Genomic DNA, 27732 nt, shown 5'->3' with positions numbered 1-27732 from the left:
TCAGCATAAATCAATGACCTCCTTGGCATAAATACAAGCAATACATTAACATGACAGTTGGCTATGACGGCCTTCAACACAATAACGGAAGAGGTACACTTTAATTAAATAATAATAATTATCTCCCTTATTATGACAAAGCACAATGTCAACTTTTAAGCGTAGGGCTTAAATTCTTGGCTAACTCTGACATCTAGTGGTGAGATGGATTTGAACACAACCGCCAAAGTGAGTTGTGTCTAATGTGGCGCCATAAACTGTTCATTTCAGGAGTAGTTTGTGCGAGGCAATGAACACATCTGAAAAGGAAAACATTTTATGCGTAACTACTAACCACTCTTGAAGAACTATGTCAGCGTAATAAGCTATATAAAAGGTGAGCGGTACCACTACAGCATTCTGTTGAGTTGCATATTGTGATGGCCAGCGTCACATGTTGCGTTCAATACAATTCAAATTTAGTTAATAGCTACGTGTTCTTTACAGAATACCAACATGCCACAAGTAAGTTAGTTGAATGGTTAGTCACGTAATACAAAACGACTATTTCAAGCCAGAATGAGACTGCAGGGAGGAAGGAAGCCAGCCAGCAAGGCAAATAATTTGTTAGCTTTGGGTTTGATGCCACAGATTATCTATTCCCGTAAAAATTGGTATATTTAATTTCGGAACAAACCGAGCAAACCTTTCACTTTCAATTCACGAACACTCTAAATTTTAGGTCAAGGCTGACAACGAACAACCAACCTAACACAACACAACAGCAGTGAAGCAACAGAAGCATCACTCACTCGAGTGGCGGCGATTCCAACAACATTACTCAAGAGTAGATTATGAGCTGTACAAATGATTATATAGCACTTGAGCAAGACAAGTCTTGCCCTCAAAATATGACCAAATAGTTCATACTTTACCATTGTTGATGCAGTCCTGTGCTGTTGTTGGATAGCTCCTCAACTAACAGGAAGCAAGCTGTCTGGCGCGGCTTCGTAACCATAGCAACGACTACACTCATTTAAGTTCTTCGGGGGCTTGAATACACATTTTAAACGTATTATTTGCGAGAAGAGAAATAACACAAACGTAATGTGAATATAAACATCAAACTGTGAAAAAAATCACTATTATCTGTGAACGGTATAAGTTTAACCGGAAGTAGTACTACGACCTTTTTGAGTCACGTGTGTACACAGAGGCGTGAACGTAAACAGTGGCCACGGTGTAGTTGAATTCTTTTTAAACCTAATAAAAACTGTCGTGGTTCGCAACATTTTATCAGAGAGAGTAGATACGAATTTTATTATTTTAGGCTACTACAACATCGACATGGATGTGATCTACAGTGTGTGACCAAGTGAACAAGAACAGTTGCTGGTGCAGTGCAGCTCCAGTTCACTTATTTACTCTCAATGAGTTCACTCTGTACGCTCTAACTGTTTTAGCCTATGAGCGAGCAGGTGGACAAGTGTAGGCCTACTACTGCTGCTGATTTGGAAATATTTCTAGTTCATTGTAATTTTGGGGAATTATATTTCTCTTGGTCTTCTCAGAGCAGATGCCAAGTGAAGGACTGAAACAAAATGACAGAAAAATCACACGAGAAAGTAGTCATTTTGGATGGAGGTTTGTCAACAGAGCTGGAGGCAGCTGGAATGAAGATACAGGTAGGGCTACATCTGAGATTTTCTATTGCATCAAATTGTTTTCTTTTTTTGGAAAATCATGTTTTTACTCTTCTCTTTGTCACAGGGAGATCCACTGTGGAGTGCAAGACTATTGCTTACAAACCCCAAAGTTGTCAAGGCCGCACATTGCAGGTAGAGCCATGGGATGATGGGTTCCCAAATAGAAAAAACAACAATAAATTATAAAGGTTATAAAGAATCTAATAACAAAAACAAATGACAGTGGTGGTGAACATATCAGCCGGTGTGTTTTTTGGTCATCTGTCTGTCAATTAACAGATTTCTTGGGAGTGGTGCGGATGTAATTACAACCGCTACTTATCAAGCCAGCATAGAGGGGTTTGTGCAACATCTAGGCCAGACACCTGACCAGGCTGAGCAGCTGCTGAGGTCAGGTGTGCTGCTGGCAAAGGAAGCAGTCAGTGACATCACGTCTAATCATTTTCCATCAGGTAGGACTGTCTTTCTTGTAGTATCTACTACCATCATGTATGGCCTGCCTGTAGGCTCTACTATAAATGTTTGGAACTGTCAGCAGAGGAGTTCACATCTCTTGAATGCATTGAACTACTTGGTCTATGGCTGGGGTGGGGACCTTTTTTCAATCGAGGGGCCACTTCAAATGTTATAAAGTCCTTCAAGGACCGCACTATGAACACAAAACCAGGATTTCCCCCTGCGCTTTAGGCCTATTGAAGGTGGCCACCTTTACAACAGACCTCGCCTTCACTAGGTCCCATATACCTTTATTGTATTGCCAATGTAAATGCTAGGATTGCTGTACAAAACATATATTATTTAACACTAAAACATTAACATTAAACATTAACATTAAAATTATATCAGGGGCCGTAAAAGGCCAATGGGCCATAGGTTCCCCACCAATGGTCTACGGTCATCTGAGTCATTTGTCATCTAAGCCATTTGATTAGTGACAGACAAGTAATTCAAGCAATACCTCCGTGGAAAGTTTTGACCTATAAACCCGTTTGATGCTGTGTCATTACTACTAAGTTATTAAACAGTGGTGTCATAGCACATGTCCACACAAACATCTATGTGAACTCAACTTTTTCCTCATAAGGTCGTAAGCAGCCTTTGGTGGCTGGCTCTGTGGGCTCCTATGGAGCGTTTCTTCATGATGGGTCTGAGTACACTGGAGCATATGAAGATGGAATGACTGTTGAGGTAAGGGCCAGCAATCTTTTGTAACTCATAAGTGGACCATATCTCATCATGACCTAATAATATTATATCACGTGACCTATAAGTAAAAAAAAAAAAAAAACTCTACAAAACCTGTGCCACATTATCATAAAAAGTCCAGAGTTATGTTGAAACTGGATTTGAAAGACGTTGAGAGCTCACTGTTGTCGTGAGCTGTATCTGTGCTGGTTGGCTTTCCTGCTTTGCAGCTTTACCCAGAGGTAGGGGAATGTAAGTGCTTTGGCCTTTTACTGACCCCATTACACTTGATTCCACTTACCAGGTGTGACTTGAAAATGAATAATATACTGGGTTAGATGGCTTGAGAGCCAGAGAGTGTCTCCATCCCCCCACCGTTGTCCCCTTCTGGAACATAAAACTCTCTTTATCTCCAGACACACTCGTAAAACAATTTAGCCCACTGCTGCCCACGCTGACTGACTCATCTGTCTTGTTTCAGGAGCTGAAAGCCTGGCACCGACCTCAGGTGTGTGCCTTGGTTGCAGCTGGTGCCGATCTAATTGCCATGGAAACCATACCAAGTTTTAAGGAGGCAGAGGCTTTAGTGGATCTGCTGAGAGAGTTTCCAAACACTCAAGCCTGGCTGTCCTTCTCCTGCAAGGTGATGTAACAACACTCATTCTATTACCCAGTGAAGCTCACAAGGTGGGGACAAAGTGGTCAGTTGTCTAGATAAAATGTGGGTCCTCATTACACTGTATGTATAGGATTGGGGGCTTTTATATGAATTTGTCCCAGACCCAGACAAAGCTGTCAGCTGCCCTACTATTACCACTCTCAACATTGAGGTTGCATCATAGCAAATTAATGTACATTAGCAGATATGTTGCATATGTGCAATGAGTGTAATGCATGGGTTATACAGTACGTATGATGCTGGAAACCTTTCCTTCAGGATAAATAAAGAATCTCTAGTCTACTATAGATAATATCAGGTTGACTAAACATTTTTATTACGTTTCAGGATGCACAACATATTTCCAATGGTAAGAGCTTTATTGAAGCTGTGCAGATGGCCTGCAGATCAAAACAGTTGGTGGCTGTGGGGGCAAACTGTTGTCCACCTGGACTTCTCACACCTCTCCTGAGCTCCATTAAGTCACTGAGGAATCCAGCCATCAGCTGGATTGTATACCCCAACAGTGGAGAGGGCTGGGATCACAACACCGGGTGAGTCCATCGAACGCCACCCTCATTTTCTCCACTCCACTTTTCACAGGCATGTGGAGTTTCTGAAACAGATCTGCAGGGATGATTGCTTGTGCTGCCCAGGTTTTAAGTAACGTGCTATTTTTGGCGTGACCTTGTTATCTTCATACAGCAATTCTATGAAGAGCCTGAGCACTGAATAAAGCAAAACAATGAAGGAGAGATCACTGTCAATACAGTGACTGAAGGATGAAATATACTTTGTTTTGTCCTTAGTCTACAAAGGTAGTAGTTATATTGCAACGTAGAATCTTCTGTGAGTGAGGCATACTGAACCTAAGAAAGGTAGCACTTCTCTAAATGTAGCCCATTTGTAGTCCCATTAACCCTTTGATGCTGGATTCTGCGTATACGCAATATTGACCTAGGCACCTGGAGCTGCATGGACAGAGGCTGAGATATGTAGGTTTTTGTAGGCTGATGGCACCCAAAAAGGGCCTAGGCATTTAGCAGGCATTTTTGCAGATGCCTTAGATTAAATTGGGTTAATGCACCAAGAGTAATGATGAAATCAGGACATGTCCAGAAATGACTGACTCTTGCAATGAACTGGATTAACAATGAATTTACTGTATATGCTTTTATCTATTTATTATTGTATGCCAAGGTGGATAGGCTCCAAGGAGACACAGTCGCTTGCACAGCAGGCATGTGAATGGTCAGCTCTGGGAGCCTCCTGGATCGGTGGGTACATTTAAAGGGCATGCCTGTCATTCGCTGCTGATCCTTTTGTATATTTGGTGACTGGAAACTGTTGTTTGGCAGGGGGATGTTGCCGTGTGGCTCCCGCTGATATCGCAGAGCTTAGAGGACAGCTGCTCGGCCCATCACAATAACACAAGCAGTCAACATGGAGCAACAATTACAAGAACACCAACAGGATTTTATTTTGGACCTCTATAGGAAGCCTGTACAATCATGAAATCTTTGCTAAATGTAATAAACATCAACACTTGTTGATAAGAAGTTGTAGAAATGTTTATTTATAAAGGAGACCTACATTGAAGGCAGCACAGTTCGTCACATTGTACAACCTTGACATGACATGTCCACAAACTCATTATACCATGTTCCCATTGCAAATAAAGACGGGTAAAGCGTAGTACAGCACAGGTAAGCAATCATGCAAACGTTTCCTTTTCATCCTTATGTAAAGGTCATTCCCAACTACAAGCTTTATTCACTGCTTTAGTTAACATACAACATATTTTGTACAGGGTACACCATTATGCTAAATGTTTGAGAGGATTCTTCGCACCAGAAACCATATACGCAATTCATATGAACTTTAAGGGCAGACTAGCTCAATATCTGCACAAGTGCATCACTTTAAAATCAAGTTTCACTCCAAATATGAAGTAGTGTTTGACAAAGTCAGTAGCATAGGTTTCCTAACATGGGCAATTCTCCCAAGAATCAAATTTCTTCTTAGGTCTTGTCCTACACAATTTTACACTGCAAAAATAGTGTACCTTCACAGTTTTTTGATTACATCAAAAGTGCAAATACAGTGTTGAAAGGGATTCATTATCCAAAAGTGGACAGCTATTTAGAATACAACAGTATAACCATTTTATTTATCCCAATCCTCCCAATATAGGATTTGTCCACTTGGTGGGGTAACTAGGTAAGCAAAGGCTGGAAGATGCTCTGAGAAAGCATTGGTAGTAACAGCACGTCTCCTGAGACCAATGGGAAATAGGTAGGTTGATTGAATGCCGGCAATGTCTTACTGACTATTTCGACCTTTCATGCAGTACAGTCCATTAAAAGTGTTTTAGTCTGAATCGTTTACAACCATTAAAACGACAATCACACACACACAGAACTGCTACACAGCAGGCTTCTCGTCTCGTGTTGATGTCAGCATACTGCCCATCTGCTGGAAGTTCCTTCTCTTTAGTGTAGTGTAAGTTTTTTCTATACAAGTCACTTGACAAAAGCAAAAGCCTATATTAGGGTTTTGTCTTGGTTGTCTGCAATGCCCTACGCATGGTAGAGAAACCGCTATATCACTAGGAGTACACTTGAGGGAAACTATTCTGTCAAGTAAACATTCTCATCATCCACCTACGCCACACATAGGATATGGTTTTGAAACCTGGCTTCCATGACATCACATCAGCAAGAACACTCTCCCTACAAACTTTCTGTTATGGTTTTGGGAATGAAAATTGCACAAGTACCTTCACATCAAATGTACAAATACTCACAATTCTGTGTGATTGATTAGTTAGTCAAGAGCAGTGTCAAAACTCCAGTTCAGAAGTAAAAACCCTGCCAACAGTTTCTTCCCAACACTTGTGACTTCACTGAGTTGCTGGTCTACCTGTCTTGAGCCCCGATTACAATCAGCTGATTCAGAGCTGATTTGGATCTGTGGCAGGGTTTTCACTTTTTTTTCTGAACCCAGGATTGACAGCTGTCAGTCAATGTCCTCCTCCAGGTCGCTGTCGGGGGAGCTCCTCTGCCTGTACTCGGCCGTGTTGGATAGCCGTTTCCAGGACGCTTCTGATTTCTGGTTCCCTGTGCTGTTGGAGCGTCCCAGTCGCGCCTGCTGTTGTCTCCCCCCTGCCGAGCACTTCTCATCGGATGGCTCCCCTGTGCCGCCTTGGCCCCGCTGCTCTGGCCCTTGGTGTTGGTGTTGGTGGAGGTCGTAGCGTAGGTTCTCCAGGTTCAGAGCCCAGGGCCCCAGCTTCTGCCAGTTGACCCGTTGGAACGCCATGATGCAGTGCAGGTTCCCACCAACCTTACAGTAGCAAGAGAAGATTAATACGTACAGGTAAATGTACTATGTTTGGTATGCTTTTTATGTATTTATGTATTTTTAGTTTTAAGCACTGACCACTGTAACATGTAAAATGCACAAGGGGGTTACACCTCCCACCAACCTTACTGTAGGAAAAGAACATCAATCGTCTTTGTATGTTCAGAATGCATATTCTGGTTTTAAACAGTGAGCACTGATGCATAGTAAAATTGTATCAGTAGGAACTAAACATACCAGTACCGCTACCCAAATTCATTATTTGTGTAATTCACCATACAGTATGTTTAGAATCAGTTTTTAAACATCTAACCTTGTTACATAATAGGTGTACATAAAGTGCACAAGGGGGGAAGGCTGACCTTTTTTGTTTTCCTGTACTGGATTCCTCTCTCTGTGTGACGAATATCAAGGTATTCAGGATTCTGTGTGTTCAGATCTGTCACGATATCTGTCCACCTAAACATCAAAATGATGACACAGCACAACACACGTTACGTCAGTACCATTTACGTAAAAATAATCAGCATGTAACATTTTGCTTGAGTTGTGAGAATGTGGGGGAAAATGCAAACTGCAACAAAAAACACATGCTTACTTTTTGCAGTGAATAGCAGGATGCTTCCTGCTTGGTTCACCAATGAGAATCCAGTACTCCATCTCATTTTGAGGCAGAGCCCCCCTGCAAACACACAAACACCTTGTAAGAACATCATGTTCTTAAGGCCCTTTTCAGAGCAAAAAAAAAGAGAAAAGAACACTTTTTTGGCATTTGTAAAAGATTGATTTAACCCATTAGAAGCTATTATACCTGTAGGCCTTGGCTGCTTTTAATGGAGTGGCCTCAAAGCCCACAGGACAAAAGTAATGGTTCTGACAGTGATAAATATAGGCCATGCCTTCGTCCTTCAGTCCTGCGGTCAGCTTCTGTAGAGCTCCCTCCGCTGCAAAAAGAAAGACAGAAGAGAGCATTGGTACACTTATGCTCGCAATACTCTATCGCACAGTGATGACAGCACCTAAATGAAAGCATAATTTCAGAAGATTTCTCTTCCCTTAGACAAATGTGCTAGGCCTGAGGTGTGATAATATTCACATGCATTACTGTTCAATATCCATAGCTCTGAGGTTATCATAACCGCAAGTGGAAAAAGTTAAGTAAATGTGCATGTCCCTGATTATGAAAGATACAGTAGGTCAAGATGGTGTATAGACATGGAGGGAGGACCTGTCTCACCACCCATAGAAGCCCTTTTCACAGCAACTTATTGTCAGCAAAAGTGTTATGACCAAGTCTTAACCTGTTCATTAAGGCTCTCTGTAATGTCATAGCATTGTTGCAATTACAGTATGTAGTTGAGTGTTTAAGCCTGACGGTAGGACCATTTGCACAAAGAGGCTATAGCCAGTCAGTATGCTTGAAATGTGATGTGGTGCTACATATTCATGAAAAATGACAAGTTTGGGATAATACATGTTTTGATAATAAACACCTACCAAATGTTACAAACTGTGCCTCCAACACCATTATCACAAGGCGTTTGGTCTCAACTTGTGAAGACGATAGTAAGTGTCATCCTTCTTCTGGTAAATGTCACTATGAAGAACTGATACATCCTGTCAAACTACTTTGGTGTGACTTGTCAATAGAGCTGGTGCCATACCTGTCTCTCCAGCTGTTTTGTGTTTCCCGTGAGGCTTGTACAAGATGTAAGAGCATCCTCGCACGCGGAAATTATCATTGATTTGTCTGAACCATCTGCTTGAAAAAAAGGAAAAACATTGACTGTAGAGATGACTTTGGATGACAGAAATATGGCAGAAATGTGGAGGATTGCATCAGTGTGACCTGCGTACCGCATAAGAGTTGCATTGCCAGTGAATGGGCCGAATTTGATCTCCTCAAACGGTGGCTGGAAGCCCAGAATATGCAACGCCTCTTCCTGTGAGATGGGGGGAAGGCTACAGGAGAGATAAATACTGAGTCATTTGTATTTATCAGCAACAAGTAAATGACACACATATTATTCTCCCTACCCACAAATATCCACAAAAGTATATGCAAACTACAAATAATGACCAAAAAAACTAAATCATAGCAGATTTGGGGACACAGCAAATAATATGTCCAACTCAGAAACATGCTGAATGTTTTCAATTCAATTAATCACAGTCTTTGTACACAATATGGATCTGACTTTGCAATATGTTGACCCAGTAAGGCATGGCCCCTATTATAAATTAGCTGTTAACAGAAAGGTAATGACCAAGTTGTAATGTATTACTTAAGGTCTTTTGTACTGGCATAGTGGTGTACTGCTGTGGTAGTTAGTTTTTTCAGTGAATATTACATCCCTCCACTTTTGAAATCACATGCATTAAAGGGCTACATAATAATAATAATAATAATAATGGTTAATAGGGTATTGTTGCTGTTATTACTATTGTTATTATTATGGTAACCAACAGCTGACTCAGACAGAGTTAAAAGATCATACCTTCCGGCTCCCAGTGTACTGTACAAGAAGTTCCAGATAGAAACTAATGAAGAGATCCCACATGACGTCTTGTATTGTGGTCGACTTATGCAGTACCTGAAACACATGTACAGCAACACGGGAACGTTGGTGAAGAACTAATCATGCGGCAGAGTCTATTTATAACCAGGTGCTTCTGAAGCGCTCTTCTCTTACCATCTCCGCAGGTCCATCACTTTCCTCTGTTTGATCTCTTCCAGAGAGGCATGGGGTGGGATGTCTGGAAGATTCTTACTGGATCTGTCAGCAGACTTCATCTTTTTAGAGCTTAATTTTTTTGTATTGCCTACAAAGCAAAATGCATGTCAGAATAAAAAAAAAGCACACATGATAGTACAATGTTGCTTTTTTGCCATGAATTGTACACATTCCATCACAGTATTAAGTATAGAAAGTTCTAGTTCAGTTCAGGTCAAGCTACTTATAATTATACTGCACAGCTTGTACCTTGACTCAACAAATGTGTTAATATGTAGTCTGAGTGGTGACAAACATATTAAGATCTGTACAATGGAAATAAACAGATGGCTTAGATCATTTTACCATTAGGTTCCATTAAAAAAAAAAAAAATCTACAACAACATCCCCTTACGTCGCTGGCACCTGGAAACAGCCGTACCCCAAATAAATGAACTCCATTAGAGGTCTGATTGTAGAGTAGTCAAATGTTAAAATCTCCATGGTGACGCGATGAACAACACCACCCACAGCTCCATTTAATTCCGCCTCCAATATCAGAGCGGACCGCCTGTGATACAATCTGTGCCCTTTTTGGCTCTGAATGGCAAATGGCAGTTGGGTTCCAGGTTATATCACCACTGATGTCACAGAGTTGCTTATGCAACCCGCACCAGATGGCACCAAGTGACACCTCGCACTCACCAGGCAGGCAGGCGCTATTCATATGGCTCCCAATCAATCTATGCAAAACAATACACAGCGACACATTATTAACTATGCATAAAGCGCGTGCGGCCTCCTGGAAGACATTCAGTAACGAGAGATGCAGAGATAGAGAGGAAGCCTATGATCATAGCAGCAGGGCAAGATGAGCCCCTAGGAGGTGACAATTGTACCAAGGCCTGAGACTGACCTGCTTACTAATTCATGATGCCCACACTTACTTGTCCTCGTTTTTCGCGTCAAAACGGCATCAAAGTCGGTGGTGTCAATCTCCCAGGCAAGGACAGGCTTCGTGTTGCCAAACGACACCACTTCCATGTCAAAGTCGCCATCTATGGGGCCGCAGCTGCTGGAAGCATCGACGGCCTGGCCCTGAGAAAGGTTTATGTTGCTTGATTTCACAAAGCTTGTGTCGTCATCGTGCTTGGTGAACGGTGCGTCGGTGGGTGTGTGAGTACCGGGAGGCCGGTAGACTGCGGGGGCCTGGTTGAGCAGGGCATAGTCAGAGCAGACCGTGTAGAACTTCTCCCTGGAGTGGGTGACGGGGCAGGTCCAGGGCAGCTGCAGCTCGGCACTGGAGGCTCGGCGTGCCCGCAGCGCCTCGCGGGTGAAGGGGCTCAGGAAGCTGTGCCCACCGACGCCGTCATCCCGGCTGGCCCCTCGGCTGGCGGGTGGTGCGGCGGCCGCCTGAACGCTAGTGTCAGCTATGTTCTCTCCTTGGCTTTCTGCAGTGTTAGGCATTGAACGGCCCGGGGAACTCGGGAGGTTGAGGAGAGAATTGTGCTGCCTGGGTCGGTCTGTATGTGGGACAGGGACGGTCATGGGATTGCTGGGAGATTCAAAACACACAAGATAAGGATGCACACTTCTGAAATTGCACAAGTGTACTATATACATTATTTACATGGTGACTGTAGGCCTACTGTTATTTAATATTGCACAAGCATGAACTCATAGGTTAATGGGGCAGTGGGCCACAATGCACAGTATCGACATGATGTGTGTTTCTAGCAAACAACAAGGCCAAATGATTTTAATAGTGACTATTAATAAATATACAGGACAATATAGTACCACTGACATTGTAATAACATTTAAAATTGCTTGATGTACTATTTGTTGAATTTAGGTAATTGTCTACACATTTAATGTCAGTACTTCCACATCCATTCATCTACACAATATGACAGGCCCGAACTCAGAGCAAGGTGTGTTGTAGGGGGCACAGGCCATTACTGAACCTACAGCCAGCCTCAAAAACTAAAATGCAGGAACCGTACAGTAATCCGGATAGTGGATTAGAATATGCGTCATTCCTACACACATGAATCAAGACGATAGGCTAGGCTATACTTGCAACGTTGAAACAACGACTACTTCTTCTAACATTGTTTTATAACTGTTTGCCACTGTTTATTGTAGCAGTTGTAAACTAAAGCTGTTCATGTGCGACGTTAAAATTGTGTTATTGGCGTGGGTGCGCAATTGTAACAATTATTTTAGCAGCTCGACAGCAGCAGACGATATCACTAAATCACAGGATTCCACTTATGTCCCACTTGCATTACACCAACATCAAAAACACCGCAATGGCTACATACCTTTCTGAAATACCATGTAGACGATAATAAAACCCTGAACTGCGTTCAAAACAAGATCACCATCAGCATCACCATCACGGCCAGCGTCTGTCCACATCCCCATCTTCCGCTACATCCGACTGTACCACTCACAACATAGGGGGTATAGCCTACTACTCTAATGTTAAACTGTAACGTTGCGTCGTTGGTCGGGACTTCAAACTATTCAGCCATCTTTGTGCTGCTTAAATACATTTATTTCATATGTTAATATTGTTTAACTTTTTTTTTTCAAAACAGCAACAGGAGTTCTACAAAGCTCCTTCCCCAAGCTGGGACCTTGGTTAGGCCATCGCAAAGACGCGCTGCTACTCTGCTACTGTTCTGAGGTCAGGGGAAGAGGCCATTCATTCAGAAAGGGAAACAAAAAGGGTGGGGTGTATGATTCATTATATTGAGGCCAAAACTGTGCAACAACAGCAGCAACAACGAGTAGAATAATAATAATAATAATAATAATAATAACAATAACAACAACACCCTATTGCTGTAGCCTGCATAATATGAAGTAGCGTCACAACCTTCATTTTTGGGATGCCTGCATTCTGCAGGTGACATTCTTGCCATTCGTAGAATTTGTTTAACACACACTAACTCACCTGTCACCTTGCACCGTAAAAAGGCACAGTCTGCATGACCTTCCCGACAGCTTGTTAGTCAGCGCAAACCCCATGGATATTTTTCTATGCCCTGCATGAGTATGACTTTTCAGTTCAGTTGTAGGCCTGCCTGGCTGAAAGAAATAGGTAGACCATTGGTTTAGTAGCTTAGTACTCTATGATAAAAGTCTTTCTCCAGTAGTGATAATATAGTAAATACTACTGGTTGTAGTCAAGTAAATACAATCACCATACATTGTCTTGGAGTAGGGCCTACTTTTGTGCACTGAAACTCCTAGACACAACAACAGTTTTTTCTCTCTGACAACTCCTGAAGGCCTACATAGGTTGGCCACCACCATCTGACACAAACTCAACCACTACACTGTTTGTTTGTTTGTTTGTTTGTTTGTTTGTTTGTTTTTTGGCTACATTTTTTGCACTAAAGCATAATGTGTGTAATAGGGCTACTATATGTTATGGGTGGTAGCTGCTGCTTCCCTGACCACTGAATGCTTGTGTATTGTTGGCCTACACCCAGGCCTACTGATGACAAGTTCCTTGGATGTGAGTCTGATTCTAATTAGCCTAGATATGTGATGGATATTACCAACTATAATTTACAGTAGAATAAAATCACTATAGGCTAGTAATCTAAACTATTTTTTTCATGTAACAAAAAACTTAGAAATGCCAGCCAACCACATCAATTAGTTAAAGAGAAAAAACACGCACATCCGTCTCAAAAAAATTGGGTGCAGGACCAGCAAAAATACAATGAAAAAACTGAATGAAAAGTCTGCGACACCAAGCTCCCGTTGCTCTTTTTAATGTGACGTTTCGGGAAGCATGCCCTTCATCATCCAACCACATCAATTCATAAAAACTCAAAATATGGATCTTGAATATGGAGAAGAATATTCTTCACGAGAACAAGTATTTGAGAAAAATGCACATACCATGTTGATGTACTGTATGTTTGTGTGCCATAGGCAGTGTTAGGAATAACGCATAAGAAAAGTAGGCCTAAATTACTGTAATCCATACTTTTTGCTGTAACGCAGTAATGTTAGGCAGTGGTTTTCAAAGTGGGTGCGTTCCACGCCACACTGCAAGTTGGCCTCCATTACACCCCCCCCTAAACCTCACTCCCATCCGGGTCACGGCACCAGTGTAACCCAATGTATCCGTGCAGTCCGTCCCCCCTCAGGGTCTCAAACTCGCCACCATGTCAATGGGAGTCACAGAACGATACCGCTGAACTAATGGACCAGTCCGATAGGCCAATGCTACCGATACTATATGGGGGGGGGGGGCAAGTACGGTTCGCTGGGGACGTCCCAAGTAGCCTAAATGGTTTACCGTAAAAAGGAAACCGTAAAGGTTTAAACGGGGGCTTTGCTGGAATCTACTGGTATATGGGGGGCTGTGTCATGGTAAAGTTTGGGAACCCCTGATGTAGCTCTAATGCATTAAAGGGGGAAAAGTCTGTAACATATTGCTACAAGTTACAATAGAGTACTGTACATATAATACAATAGGATTGAATACTACCTGGATTTTAATGGTGTTCAGTGGTGGGTCAAAAAGAAGCTATTCCTGAATTTGTTTTAGCTTTTTGTCTGCATGTTGCCAAAAAATCTCCTGGAGGAGAGGTGAAAGAGTCATGATTCATGAACTTGATTTACACTGTAAATTGTCATATCCATATTTTTACCTAATGCAAAGGTAGTGTATGCCCTACATTTTCAATATTGTAATATTACAGTATAAGTGATTACTCTGAAATAACAGTAACATTTAATAATTAATGCATTACAGTTTGTGAGAAACTTTCCCAACACTGGCGTGCATCATTTCACCTCTGCAGGTGCGACCTGGCAGTTCAGCAACTGTGCCACATTGATGCCAGCGAACATGCCAAGCACTTCTAGTTCTAGAACTACGGAGATTCTCACTTCCGGATAAGTTGAGGTTATCGCGGTACTCGCAGATATCTCTGTAACGACGGCGACGTTGGCTTGGCCTACAGAAATTGCACTAACTAACATCAGTCTTTGGAAGTCGCAAATAAATCGTTGAGAAAATCTTTTTTCTTAAACGAAAGCGTCGTGTTTGGTGGTAAAATAAAGGATCTTCAGTGGCCCATGGACGCAGAGGGCCAGTCCATGGTAAGTTCCTGCAGTTGAGGAAATTAGCTGGCTAGGTATAGTATGCTTGCAGTGCTAGCTAACACCATTCTGTTCAACGTAATTCCTCGGTGGCTAACTAGCTGTTTTTAACGTCGTTGCTAATGATAGATTTCCAGCTGTCACAAGACAAAGTTGTACTTACGTGTATCACGACGGTGCATCATTTTACATTGCCTTGACTAAAGCATAAAGCTTTTGATTGTGGCCTTGCTGACACCCTAACAGTGGTAACACATGAGTTTCTGGCATTCATGCTACTCTTACTTTGCTCATTTCACCAAGGATAGTGTGTGCAATGGTAAGCTTATCAACCTGCTAACTGGAAACGTTAGACTTTGGTCTCAGGCAGGTGACCACGAAGGTGTGCCATTTTCTGCATAAAACTACTCGTGTTGCATCGGAGTTTGTGCACTTAAGTAGTGTTGTAATCTCACTAGGAAACTGTGCCTTTGGGTAATTGAATACTGTATCAAAATGCAGTAGCCTGCTAATGTTATCTGTTAACTAGCCAACAGGCTAAATTTAGCATACGGTATGTTGATGGTGGTTTATCAAAACCGCAACTAACTGACGTCCGTGCTATGTTTGTCACATCAACTAGCATGTCTGAAAATTGACTAGTAAAGACTAGATTATTTCAGGTGTTGTAGGCCAACCCACATGTAGTACCACCATTCGTTTCGGTTTTCTCCGCAGTCGTGTGTGGTTATTCTTGAGTTATGGTGATGTTGCAGCCAACGTCAAGACAGATTTCGAGCTTCAGATACGCAATTTCACCTGACCTGGGACTTGCCAGCCTATGATGGATAACTTATACGATTTTTCGTACATTTGTGCTTATCAATCGCCTTTGCAGTTTTGCTAAGTGGTGGTGGTGTTATTATTATCGCACAGAGTTGTAGTATACAGTTAGCTAATCGGGATAGACGTTGGCGATAAGCTGGATAGCCAGCCACAGTTCAACGCTTAATATTTCTGAAGTTATTGTGTGAGACAGTATTCTACGGTATCAATGATATTGTGGTAATATCACGTCTAAGCAGAAGGCATTGCATTAAACAGCCATGTTTCATCCTTAAATGTCAACAAGCTATAGCTCATGTTTCATCCGGTTGCTCGGCGCAACCAAATTCCCAAACAAACACATGGCACGGCAAGGGTATCGGCCTTCAGTCTGGCATACTAGCAAGTCAGACGTTAGCAAATTGTTTCCGGATGTGTTTGTTTTATTTATCTCGATTGTACACATCTCCAGTTAATGATAGTGACACACATATTCCGAGTTGATCGAGCCGTGGTGCTGCAATGTTGCTGCAAAGCTGAGAGGCCCCCGCCAGTATCGATGCATGCCATCTCAGTATCGATTGAGACATGTTTGGGCCAATGAACATAGCCACCACGGCCTTTGTGTTTTCAACGAGTGATGAGAAGTGCTAATGTTAACACGGGGGCCACTGGGTTTAATCAATCAGATGTCAAGTAGCAAATAGGCTGCTGACTCCCAGTTTTCATGGGCTTTCTCCGCAGGGGACGAGAGGTGATAGACAGGTGCAGCGCTCCCGCTTGTGGGCTCAGTGACCCACGCTCTGGGCTCATGATGGCACAGGGAGGCCCGCAGCTTGACTACCACATCCTGCAAGACCTCAAGCAGCGTTTCCCGGAGATCCCCGAGGGAGTAGTGTCCCAGTGCCTTCTGCAGGTGCATGCAAAATGCCATTTCCTCCATCCAATACCTGTCCTTTCGTTGTCTGTTAGGATTTTTTAAAAATGGAACATTGTCATGTTTTGTGGCAATTCGTGTAGTTGATGTTGACAAGTTTAATACTGTAATAACTTTTCCTATTCACGTCTCATCCAAAGGAAATGACAATAACAGGATGGTCCCTTCTTCCTTTTGTTTTCATTGCAGCAGCTGCCTCATCAGTCCTCTTTGCCGTATTCTGTTTCAGAACAATAACAACCTGGATGTTTGCTGCCACCTGCTGGCCCAGGAGAGCAACCGCTACCTGTATGAGGAGTACCACAGCCCCAGTGACGAGGTGCGCCTGAACAGGAACCACATGCTGCACATCAGCCTGGCGTGCCCCCCGGCGGAGGGCAACAAGACGGGCAGCCCTGGACGGCACCTGGTGCATAGCACCAGCGACAGTCACATCGATCCCCCACAGAGAGTCGCCTTCCCAGAGCCCCTGTCGGCCCCCGCCATGGGGCCCTCGTCAGGGTACAGTCCCTTCTTCATGAGTGACCAAGGACGCTCAGCCAGCACCCCGACGCCCCCGCCCATGCAGGGCATGTCCCCCACGTACACCCCCATTCCCCGATACACCATGAACCCTCTCACGGTCACCCTCACCCAAAACATGCCCCCCAATGCCCCCCAGGCTCTGCAGATCCCCCCGTCCTACACTAGTAACAATAGCGCCTTGTACATCCGGCCCTCTCCCTCTCAGAGTCCTCAGCCTCCGCCCTGGTCCTCCACAGGCGCGCCTCCGGGCTACCAGCCCAACCCTTACCAGCCGCCGCCCTCCTACACGTCCCACCCCTCCCCTTACAGCTCGCCCCAGCACCAGGTGCCGCAGACGCCCCAGACGTCGCACGCGTTCATGCCCATCAGCCCGCCCAACCTCCAGAACCTGCCCTACCAGCAGCAGGCCATGCAATACAGGCCCTACCTCTCCAAGCAGATCGAGATCACACTGGACCCGCGGCCGCGCAGCAACTCGCCGGTGCACAACCCCGCCGGGGGCCCCCAGTCCTACTACATGGCCACCAGCCCCTCGCCCAGCTCCCCGTCGCGCGCCATCAGCATGACGGGCCCCGCTGGCACCACCTTCCACCACCACGGCGTCTACCTGCACCAGGGCCCGGCGCGACCCCGGCCTGCATCCTCCCCGCAGCCTGCCAGCCAGGCGGGCTATAGCTTCAAGATCAAGGTGCCCCCTTCTACTGTTATAGTTTGATATAATAATAATAATAATAATAATAATAATAATAATAATGTGTTTCAAGGTTTCATTTGAAAACACTGTTCTAAACACTCAGTAATAAGAGATCAATCATATAACAACAGTCATTAATAAAAACAGATACTATAAAACATATAATAGGTAGGTAGTAGAGAATAATATTAGCAGCACAGTCCTTGTAGTCACATGGAAAAATAAAAAGAAATGAGGTATTAATCAGTCCAATCAAAGTGAATATGCTTACTGGCGCAGATGCGTTTTGAGTCTGGATTTGAAGCTGGATTTGAGAGTTTTATGTAACGTGTGCCGGGGGGTGTGAATTCCACAGTTGGGGAGCAGAGTGACTGGACGTTCTGCTCCCCATGGTACTGAGGCGAGCAGAGGGGATGGAGGGGGATGATCTGAGGGAGTAGCAATTTGAAAAAGATCAGACATGTAGGTTCAAGATAGTGATAGCCTTGAAGGCATGAAGCAGAATTTTGAGATTGATTCTGAATCAGGGAGCCAGTGAAGATGTTATAGTGCGGGGGTAATGTTGTGAAATGAAGGACTTTTGGTAATGGTGCGAGCAGTGGAGATCTGGACTAATTGTTTTTTGTAGGGGGATTTCTCAGGAAGACCAAAGAGAAGGGAGGTACAACAATCGATAGAGGAACTGAGAAGACAGTGCACAAGGAAGGGCTGAAGTGGAAGGGAGGGGCGACAACAGTTTGTTGCGTTGATAGAAATGGAGACTGTGTAGTTAGCGATGTAGGTTTGAATGGATGGAGAGTTGTCGGATGACACCCAGGCACTTGGCCTGAGGGGAGGGGGAATCAAGGAACTTTGAATTGAAAGAGAAAGCTGCCAGTGTTTGATAAGGTGGATTTAGTGCCTACAAGGAGGACTACAGTTTTGTCACAGTTAAGTTTTAAGGAAATTTGAGTTGAACCAAGTTTTTATTTCAGACAACTCATTTTTAACTTTTTGATTTTGAGCTTAATGATTTTCAAAGGCTAGAGGAGGCCTGCACACCTTGAAAGGTTTTTGCTTGTAGGTATTCCTGTTTCAGAAGATATCACAGAATGGAACACTGCTTACTGCAAAGGTTCTTCCGTTGTAGCTGTGCTGCAGTGCTCCATTCCTTAAAAATCATTTGATGTTATTTATTTCTCTACTTTTTATCATTTACCCGTTTACTTTTTTGCTTTATTATTCTCATTCTGTCTGCTGTGTTCTTCTGCTTTTGTTTCAGTGAAGCACATTGAACTGCTTCTCTGTGGATACAATGGCACTGTACAAATGATAACCTTGCCCTTGCCCTTGTCTCGCCTCGCCTCAGGTGTCGTCAGGGCAGCATCAGAGGTCCGCAGGGTCGCCACCAGTGGAGAGCGAGCCGCTGTTGAACATCGTGGACCAGGGTGAGCGGCACGGCGCCCCTCCCCCCATCCTGCCCATCGCCGCCGGCCCTGGCAGCATCGTCAGCCACATGGACCGCATGCCGCGCCGATCCAGCTCTGGCTCTGACGACTATGCATATACCCAGGGTAAGATTGTTCTTGGTTAAAAAGGAAAAGAATTGTATCAGTGTCGCTCTGACCTTTTCTCTCCAGTTAACAGTAAAAACTTAAGAATTCTCCTGTTAACAACAAAGAAGATTGTGCAATTGCTCCTTTGCAGTGAAATATGCTTTGGAACGACCCACAATTGCACAGAGAAGCAATAGGCAAGGCTAAGGCCCGTTTACAACTTTGCATGCACATTACTGCAATGAAGCACTCCCATTAGATTACATTGCATACAGCTCTCTTGCCACTGCGCATGGAGAATAACCAGCACAGCAAAGTTGTACACAGCAGCCCTATTTTGTGGAGCTGGTTACTTGGTGCACAGCGATGAAGGGGGCCGCATCCAATCTAATTAAACGCCTCCATTTTATGTCCATGTGTCTTGGGAAGCCAGGAGTACATTTAAAATCGAATGCAGCCTAAGGGCTGTTGAGACATGGTAAAAAAAAAAGAAAGTAAAAAAAAAAAAGATAAAGAGCGTGCATGTATGTCCTTCACAGGCGAGGTGCAGTAACTGCAAATGTTATCTGCCTTCATAGGAACTAGGTGTCATGTTCCCCAATCCCCAGTGAATCACTATATAGGTGTAGTAGTGGTGGTGGTGGTGGTGGTGGTGTTTTTATGTACAGTACTATACAGGCCAAAAGTTTGGCACACACACCTTCTCATTCGAGGCCTTGTCTTTATTTTCCTGGCTATGTACAGTACATTGTTGATTTTCACAAAGGGCATCAAAACTGTGCATAAACATATGGAATATGTGCTTTACAAAAATGTTCAATTCAATCAGTTGTCTAACAGCAATGTCAGCGGTCTATCCACCTGACGTCAACATGGCACAAAAGATGCACAAAAGACGTCAACAAGCTTATTTTTTGTCTATTTTCATGTAAAAGCACCCAGTCAGTCAAGTCAATCTTAATTTAACATGAAAGTCCTCCAATAACTCTAGAATTGTAGAACTAAAATAGCAAGACATTTGAACCTTGTTTTAGGCATTTGCCAAGACGAGCATTTTACAAACATTTTCTTGATCTGATATAGAGTCACTTGGTCTAACCACACAGCTATTTGGAGAAGTCACTTAGCTGACTGGAGTAGCTCTGAAGAATCTCCCTTCTACTTTTACTTTTGGTTCCACTGTTCCACCTAGATAACCAGCTACACTATGTTAGACCAAGTGACCCATTATCAGATCAAGAAAATCTTGCTTGTATTGGCAAATGCCTAAAACCATGTCTTAAAGCTCTAACTCTACAATTCGAATGCGTTATTGGATGACATTTGTGTTTAATTAAGATTGACTTGACTGAATGGATGTTTTTCCTGAAAATAAGCTTGTTGAAACGTGTGGGACCATCAGCTGTGCCGCGTTGACGTCAGGTGGACAGACAGCTGACATCTCTATTAGAAAACTGCTAGAATGGATATAGTTTGTTAGGCACATACAGTAACTCCACATGTGTTCATGCACAGTTTTGATGCCTGCCGCAAAAATCTACAATGAATGTAAAAAGCCAGGAAAATAAAGAGAAGCCATTGAATGAGAAAGTGTGTCCAAACTTCTGAACTGTATTGTCTGTTCCTAAGAAGCAAGAGGTTTAGTGACCAGACAAAAGTAGGTGTAATGACTAAGGCTGTAACGATACACCCAACCCACGATTCGGTTTGTATCACGATATATGACCCACGGTTCGATATGCCCCACGATTTTATTTTATTTTTAAGGGAAAAAAATAAGAAGAAAATAAATTATGGGCTATATTTATATATAGGCCTATGCTTTCTTTTTGCATTTACCTGCCTACATTATTTTTTTAGGTCTACTAAATGATGTTGCAGATATAGGCCTACCACTGCAACCTGTTCCCCAGGTGTTGAAGCACAACACAGAGAAATAAGGGATATTAGTTCACCAAGGAAAAATAGGCTTATTACAAATAGGCTTAGATCATATCATGCTGAGATGCTGACCATGAGTGAGAGACAGAGATGGAGAGAGAAGGGTCAGGGTTCCAGTATAGGTAGCCTATAACAACTGTCTCACATTGTCAAACATTATCCAATTAATATCCAAACATTAACTGAAAACAACACTGGTAATATTTCGTCAGGAAACATGTTGTATTAAGTTACTTACAGAAATGCAACACTTAATTTTGATGTTTAATATTTTTGTAACTGTTTTGATCGTGCAGCAGCGCGCATGCGCTTATACAAACAAAACTCGAAATGAACCTCAGTTATGTTCTCAGTATGCAACACGCACGTTGTCCTTTGCTTGGTTTTGTGATTTGACATTTTGAAATGGAGCATGTTTTCGCTAGGCAGGCTTTCAATGTGGGGAGGATATAATGCTGCCTAATATCCACATCGACCAACGTTCGCCCGACTTCAGATAGGCCTACTCTTATGAGCGTATAGAGCTCTTTCAAAGATCTGTCAAATTTGGGCGGGCGGAGCATCTCGCTCTCTCGCATTCTTTCCCTCTCTCTGCTCAACGTCTATCTCCACTCAACATACATCGGCGCATGCATGAATCAAAAACATCTTCACACGTTTGATAAAGCCTTCTTGGTCTGTTGTTCATTTCTGTGCTTTACCTTCCGACGTCTGCCCAAGTTTGCGGTCGCGGAGGTTGCTCCGGCAATGAATAACAACCAATGCACGTGCTGCTGGTTGGACGGAACATTTTACAGAATGGAAGTGTTACTCGCTCATGTGCGCCCCATTTCTAATTGTCTTTGAGCGCATATACAAGCATTAAGCGCATATGCAAGCATTTGCCTGTATCCTGCTGTTTTCTAGACTGAGGGGTAACAACTTTAAAAGGGCGCATCGCGATTCTGCGAGGAAGGTTCGCGATAGGGGTTCGTGGGTCTGCGTACCGCGATCCCTCGGTTCGATGCAATATCGTTACAGCCTTAGTAATGACTGAAGATATGACCTTACCTTGTTCGGCTTTAAAGGGCACAATATTGAACTTTTCCTAACAAATATGTGATAAAAAACACACTTTTAAAAAAGCTGTTATGCTTTTGTACATTTTGTCCCTTTGCCTGGCCGAGCTAGACCTGGATGGAGACGATCTCGTGTAATGTAATAGTAAATATTGTTCAGTGCAACGTGCAACGTCTGTAATGTCTTCTCTCTCGCCAGCTCTTCTACTACATCATAGGGCCTAGATGGAGACAATAGAACCCTCTTAACGTAATGTAAAGGAATACTCTTGAACCTCCTGCTAGCTCTGCAGCTGCATCAGCGGGCCTGGATGGAGTCAGTGTAGTGTAGTTGTGTAATGTAATGTGCCGGTAATGTACTGTACTTGCGTACGTGCCCCTCTCCCCCAGCTCTGCTTCTGCACCAGCGGGCCAGTGTAGTGAAGTGTAATGTCTGCCATGTCCTTGTAATGTAATGCTATGTACTGAACTACAAGTTTTTGCCATTTCCCTCTCCCTCAGCTCTGCTACTGCACCAGAGGGCCCGGATGGAGCGTCTTGTGAAGGAGCTGCGTGTGGAGCAGCAGAAGCTGGACCGGTTGAAGTCGGAGGTCAACGAGATGGAGTATGACGCCCTGCAGAGACGCTTCCGGCGGGTCAACAGCACCAGCCTCATCCCCCGGGTAAGGGACACGGAGGAGGTGCAGCGCACGGGTCCATTTCAATTTCAAACCAGTGTAGTGGAGGGCGAGCACATCCAACAGAAAAGCATCAGCAGATGCCAAATCAAATACAGCGTGTGTAGAAGGGGGGGAAGGATCTGCACACTGCAAGACTTTCTTGGAAGCAACGTTTCTTGTTGCCTGTAGATCTATGATCAAAACGTTGCTCCCAATAAATTAAGGCTTTTGCAAACAGTGTGCAGATCCTTCCCCCTTTCTCCATTTCAAACTATTTCTCCATTCCTCTCCTTGTGCTTTTTGCCTCGTGCTTCGCTGATGTCCCACCTCTGTAAAGAAAACAGTGTTTCCCTGCTGTTAGCCAATGCAGAGCAACTTTGAGGGGGCTTTTCCCCTTTTCAGTATTTTCATTTTTAATGAGAAAATGACCTTTGAATTGTGCTTTTGCAAGATATTGAATACAACTTTTATCATCAGTGACATCTTGCCTCGCATTTCGAGGCCTCAAGTAAAAGTAGAGGGATGGGAGGTACTAGATTAAGTTGGATCCTACGCCTTTGTAGGGCGGGTCAAGATGAACTAAACTAGACTTTTTTTTTTTTTAAATGCCGCTGCCTATCTCTTCTTGGCCATTTGAAAATGTTGCAGACGAAAGCACATTTAGTTCTCTTTCCTGTCATCCCCTGTGGGATATGACCCTAGAACATAACAGTATGACCACTAACCACGGTCATTTGAAAAACAGAAACTAGCCTTGGAAAACGGCTGCTACTGTATGTGGTTCCTCATTTAATTTTTTTACATTTACATTCTAATTCTACCATTTTTCTCAAAATCAAGTAAGAGTGGTTGTCGTAATTGCCTAAAACCATGTGTTTTGCAAATGTTATTATTTAACCTCTAACATTGTAAACAAAACGCCCTTTGAGTAATTGTCTCTAACTGTTATTATGTAGTATGAAGGTACATTAGAATTTGTAGTGTCCCTGTCTTTAGGTTTTAAGTTATTTTTTATTAGAAAAGAGCTGCAGTATGTTGTTGGTGTGAGAAGTGGCACGAGTATCTCCTGTGGGTATTGCTCACCCCTATTGTGCTAAAGGTGCTCTTGACTTTTTCAGACACAGTAGCTCTTTTCACAGTATGAATGACCATTTTCTCTTTCTCTCTCTCTCTCTCTCTCTCTCTGTCTGTCTGTCTCTTTCTGTCTGTCTCTCTCTGTCTGTCTCTTGTCTCTCTCGCTCGGTCTCTTTCTTTCTCTCTCTCGCTCTCTCTCTCTCTCTCTCTCTCTCTCTCTCTCTCTCTCTCTCTCTCTCTCTCTCTCTCTCTCTCTCCAGCCTGAAGAGATGACCAGACTGCGCTCCTTAAACAGACGGCTCCAGATTGACATTGATTGCTCCTTGAAGGAGACAGACCTTTTACAGGGGCAGTCTGGAGGTATGGGATGTGCTACCCTCTCCTCTCTCACACATACACACACAGAATAAAAGCTTTTCATTATGAGCCTGAAACTAGTTCTGATGCCAGGGTGTGGCTCAAGTGAATTTCTCAGAAACGGAGAGCCGAAAGTGACTGATAAGTGTATGAATGAACCCACTTTACATTACAAGCTTTAGCCATTTAAAACATACATACCTAACATGCATTTCCTGTTTTTTTGCCCTTTCTAGCTAGTATTTTTATCCCTTCCATTAGATTTTAGATTTTTTTGTGGATTACACTATCCTGCTCATACTGCAAGGTTTTGTATGGTATCTGGCCCTGCAGCGCATTTTGGCCCAGGTGTGGCAAAGGGCCCAATGAGGGTAGCGTCTGTTCCAACAAGGTCATGTTATTTCCTGAGATAGGGTTTTCGTCTTGATGAATAGCAGTCTGTCTTTTATAAGAGGGCCGTCCGGGTTTTTTTAGTACTGTGCAGCCGATTCTTTTCATGTGAGGAGGGGTCTGGTATGAATTGTTTTGGCTCGCTGCTGAGGTCTCTGCTCTGGTCTTTTGCAGCTGATCCTTCGTCTTTCTATGGCAACATTCGGCCTGGTCCGGTGGTGCCACCGAAGCCGGTTAAAAAAGGTAAGCATTCAACTATACCACCACTTTCCATCACCATCATTAAGCCACTCTGTTGTTTTTACCTATTGATGATTCAGATGCCTCATTTGTTTATATGTTGATGATAGTCCCTTGTCTGGGGGGGTATTCCAAGAACCTGGCTCAGCAGTAAATAAGCTAAACCAGGTTCAGTTAGCCGTGAGCTAGTGGTAAATTAGCTAATAGAAGAGCCTGGACAGCTCATTCTCTATACTAAATGACACCTGTTGGCTATCTATTTGCAGGCTTGCCGCTTCCTGTAAGCATGGGTTAACTTAACCAGGTTTATCACTTAACCCTGTTCTTGAAATACCCCGCTTTCATGCAGGTTTGGTTAAAAATGATGAACAAACCTTCAAGGGTATTTTGTCTGCTGCGGTGCTTGTGTTTTGTTGTAATGAAAATGCTGTTCAACTTTGTGGCACATGACAATTCTGGTGACTTTTTGATTATGTAAGAGGCCATCAGCAGAAATGTTTTCTTGCACAATGTTGGGTTCATTGCCCGGCACTGTAAGGTTTTACAAAGACCTTGGAACACGATGTTCCCACTGATTATCTCTTTATGAGGGAAAAAAGAAACCGAGACATTTGCTGTACTTACTTGGTTATTCTCTCATATTCTTGAGCAATAGTATAAGGGAGAGTGAAGCCAAGCGGCCTGTAAAGGTTTATACACTACAGTATGCAGGGTAAAGGATCCATCCCAGTTGCGGTTTTGGTACCCCACTAAGCTCTGTGTTCTTCTCACATCATACTCGAGGACATTGTTTCTCAGCCTTCAACCCCAACCCCCTGCCTACTGGCCCCAACATCTTGGTCTCACTATCTTGCCAAGACAGAAACCACAATAACCCCACCAGCTAAACTTCATAGCTGTAAGATATAGCGACAAAGGACTTCAGGCCTATGTTGGCCTTGGCCCTGGCTCAAACGGCTGAGGCACTGACTTTCGTGCCGGGTACCCTGCCTCGCTTCCAACCCGAGGTCGTTTTCCCGAGCCTCCCCCGTCTCTCTCTCTCTCTCTCTCTCTCTCTCTCTCTCTCTCTCTCTCTCTCTCTCTCTCTCTCTCTCTCTCTCTCTCTCTCTCTCTCTCTCTCTCTCTCTCTCTCTCTCTCTCTCTCTCTCACACACACTCATTTCCTGTCAAACTCTCAGACTGTCCTATCTCAATGAAGATTTTTTTTTTTGAAACCCCCCCAAAACAGAGACCATTTAGAGTGTACGGAGAGTGGGGCTGTTTTCATGTAGTTTTCCATGGTTTCTCTGTCGAACACCACCCCAGCTATAGTCCCCAAGTTAAACTTAATAGATGCAAGATATGAAATCAAAGGATAGTAATAGAGACTCATTTGAGTGTACGGAGAATGTGGCTGTTTTTAAACGTAATGTAAATGTGTGGTTGTGTGGTTTCTCTCTGCAGAGGAGCCGCCACGCGCTGCTGCCACCAGGCCTCCGGCGCCGCAGCGAGCCCAGAGGGACGAGGACTTCGAGGGGGCCCAGTGGAACTGTGACAGCTGCACCTTCCTCAACCACCCGGCACTGAACCGCTGCGAGGAGTGTGAGATGCCGCGCTACACCTGAGCCTGCCCAGCGCCAGCGCAGTTGCCACGCCACGTCACGTGACGTCACGCCACAGCACGCCATGCCATGATGCGCCCACCTCTCTTACCCCCCTCTCCTTTCCATCCATGCCTGGCGTGCAATCAATCAATCGAGCGATTAAGTCGAACAGATGATGTGACAGCCCCCCGCCCCCCCTCCCAGCTTGCAAATCATGTACAACTAAAACTACTTTTTTGTGGGTGGGGGGCGGCATCGGGTCTATTATTCTGAGACTCTCGGAACACTTGAGACCTTTCTCCCTGTTATTCTCCTCCCATTCCCTGAATTCCTCTCCAAGTCCAGCAATAACTGAGCCCCCACCTCCCCCCTCCCTCCCATCCTCCTTCCTCCTCCACCCCCCCTTCTTTCCTTCGATGTCCCTTCCCTCCCCTCCTGAGGTAGAGCCACTCCACTGAACCCTCAAACCATTGAACCCACCCGCTCGCTCAGAGGATGTCCCTGCACTTACCCCCTAAATATATTTTGGAGGACGATGAAGATGCTTTTTAAGAGGAAGGCGGGAGACTGTGTCCATGTAAAAAAACGAAAAGAAAAAAATGAGAGAACGACAGGAAAACCGTGACGGAAGACTGTAAAAGAGGGTGGAAAGGGATTGGATTGGCCATGGATCAGAGATGAAGGGTCAGATTTAACAAAAAGGATAGGGACTTTGGAAACAAAAACAAGAGGCGTGGTTTACCAGTCTAGCATTCCATGCAGAGTGAAAACGGTCGTGTTTACACATATTGAAGCCCCAAAGCCAGAGCAAGTTGCCAGGGGGCCGTGCTCCTCTGAAAGAGTGGGACAATATTTTGACAAAAACAGCAGGGGTCTGAAAAGATGATATAATGTAGACTTTACACTGTATTGGCTCTGACACAAGAGCTCCTCTCATTGAATGAAGAACACTAAAGAGACTTGCATATAAAATATATATACCTGGTACTTTTATGCATACTATGCCACACTGTATTCCGTGTTGTCGATTTTTTTTTTTTCCTGTGCAAATGCCTCAACTTGCTGTACGTAATAAGAAATAAAGGAGCTGATTCTATGTGACACCGCATCGTACCTTTGCAATCTTCTTTAGAAGGAATGTTTCAGATGAGATCTGATCTTGGGTTTTTATGTCTCTGAAAAGACCACAGCATCTCC

The 27732-nt window shown here is 43.8% G+C and overlaps 4 protein-coding genes across 16 annotated transcripts in view; 2 read left to right on the top strand and 2 right to left on the bottom strand.

The window, feature by feature from the left end:
- The window catches only part of nme7 (NME/NM23 family member 7), a 50466-nt gene extending 49534 nt beyond the window's left edge, over positions 1 to 932 (bottom strand). The window contains exon 1 of the mRNA XM_063201641.1: positions 915 to 932. Within this exon, the coding sequence (XP_063057711.1) occupies positions 915 to 917 (3 nt within the window). The 5' untranslated portion in view covers positions 918 to 932. The remainder of the gene's footprint in view (positions 1 to 914) is intronic.
- zgc:172121 (uncharacterized protein LOC337599 homolog) lies at positions 143 to 5082 on the top strand. Of its 9 annotated transcripts, none has more exons than XM_063201644.1 (9): positions 143 to 228; positions 1551 to 1664; positions 1750 to 1817; positions 1965 to 2137; positions 2770 to 2873; positions 3352 to 3513; positions 3877 to 4082; positions 4729 to 4805; positions 4887 to 5082. In XM_063201644.1, the coding sequence occupies exons 2-9, from the start codon at positions 1581 to 1583 to the stop codon at positions 4955 to 4957; spliced, it is 945 nt and encodes a 314-aa protein (XP_063057714.1). In that variant the 5' UTR covers positions 143 to 228; positions 1551 to 1580; the 3' UTR covers positions 4958 to 5082. The 9 variants fall into 9 exon arrangements, with proteins under 9 accessions (XP_063057714.1, XP_063057716.1, XP_063057717.1 ...); XM_063201646.1 differs by lacking the exon at positions 143 to 228 and adding an exon at positions 248 to 376 and having other exon boundaries at positions 1556 to 1664; XM_063201647.1 differs by lacking the exon at positions 143 to 228 and adding an exon at positions 248 to 376.
- Positions 5083 to 5659: 577 nt separating this feature from the next.
- LOC134451291 (basic immunoglobulin-like variable motif-containing protein) lies at positions 5660 to 16275 on the bottom strand. 3 transcript variants are annotated; one of them, XM_063201639.1, is made up of 10 exons: positions 14902 to 16275; positions 10550 to 11157; positions 9582 to 9711; positions 9387 to 9482; positions 8746 to 8850; positions 8553 to 8647; positions 7700 to 7832; positions 7487 to 7570; positions 7251 to 7347; positions 5660 to 6870 (listed from the first exon to the last, which is right to left on the bottom strand). In XM_063201639.1, the coding sequence occupies exons 2-10, from the start codon at positions 11148 to 11150 to the stop codon at positions 6547 to 6549; spliced, it is 1665 nt and encodes a 554-aa protein (XP_063057709.1). In that variant the 5' UTR covers positions 11151 to 11157; positions 14902 to 16275; the 3' UTR covers positions 5660 to 6546. The 3 variants fall into 3 exon arrangements, with proteins under 3 accessions (XP_063057709.1, XP_063057708.1, XP_063057706.1); XM_063201638.1 differs by lacking the exon at positions 14902 to 16275 and adding an exon at positions 11930 to 12213; XM_063201636.1 differs by lacking the exon at positions 14902 to 16275 and adding an exon at positions 11930 to 12213 and having other exon boundaries at positions 10550 to 11125.
- On the top strand, positions 14511 to 27636 carry tab3 (TGF-beta activated kinase 1 (MAP3K7) binding protein 3). Of its 3 annotated transcripts, XM_063201633.1 has the most exons (8): positions 14511 to 14738; positions 16287 to 16458; positions 16709 to 17692; positions 19047 to 19251; positions 22734 to 22894; positions 24226 to 24325; positions 24887 to 24955; positions 26396 to 27636. In XM_063201633.1, the coding sequence occupies exons 2-8, from the start codon at positions 16354 to 16356 to the stop codon at positions 26554 to 26556; spliced, it is 1785 nt and encodes a 594-aa protein (XP_063057703.1). In that variant the 5' UTR covers positions 14511 to 14738; positions 16287 to 16353; the 3' UTR covers positions 26557 to 27636. The 3 variants fall into 3 exon arrangements, with proteins under 3 accessions (XP_063057703.1, XP_063057704.1, XP_063057705.1); XM_063201634.1 differs by lacking the exon at positions 14511 to 14738 and having other exon boundaries at positions 16373 to 16458; positions 16669 to 17692; XM_063201635.1 differs by lacking the exon at positions 14511 to 14738 and having other exon boundaries at positions 16375 to 16458; positions 16672 to 17692.
- The last annotated feature ends 96 nt before the right edge of the window (positions 27637 to 27732 follow it).

This window comes from Engraulis encrasicolus, chromosome 6 (assembly GCF_034702125.1).
Source record: "Engraulis encrasicolus isolate BLACKSEA-1 chromosome 6, IST_EnEncr_1.0, whole genome shotgun sequence".
Lineage (NCBI taxonomy): Eukaryota > Metazoa > Chordata > Actinopteri > Clupeiformes > Engraulidae > Engraulis > Engraulis encrasicolus.
Note: the sequence above shows the minus strand (reverse complement) of the source record. Positions and strands in the feature narration are given on the sequence as shown.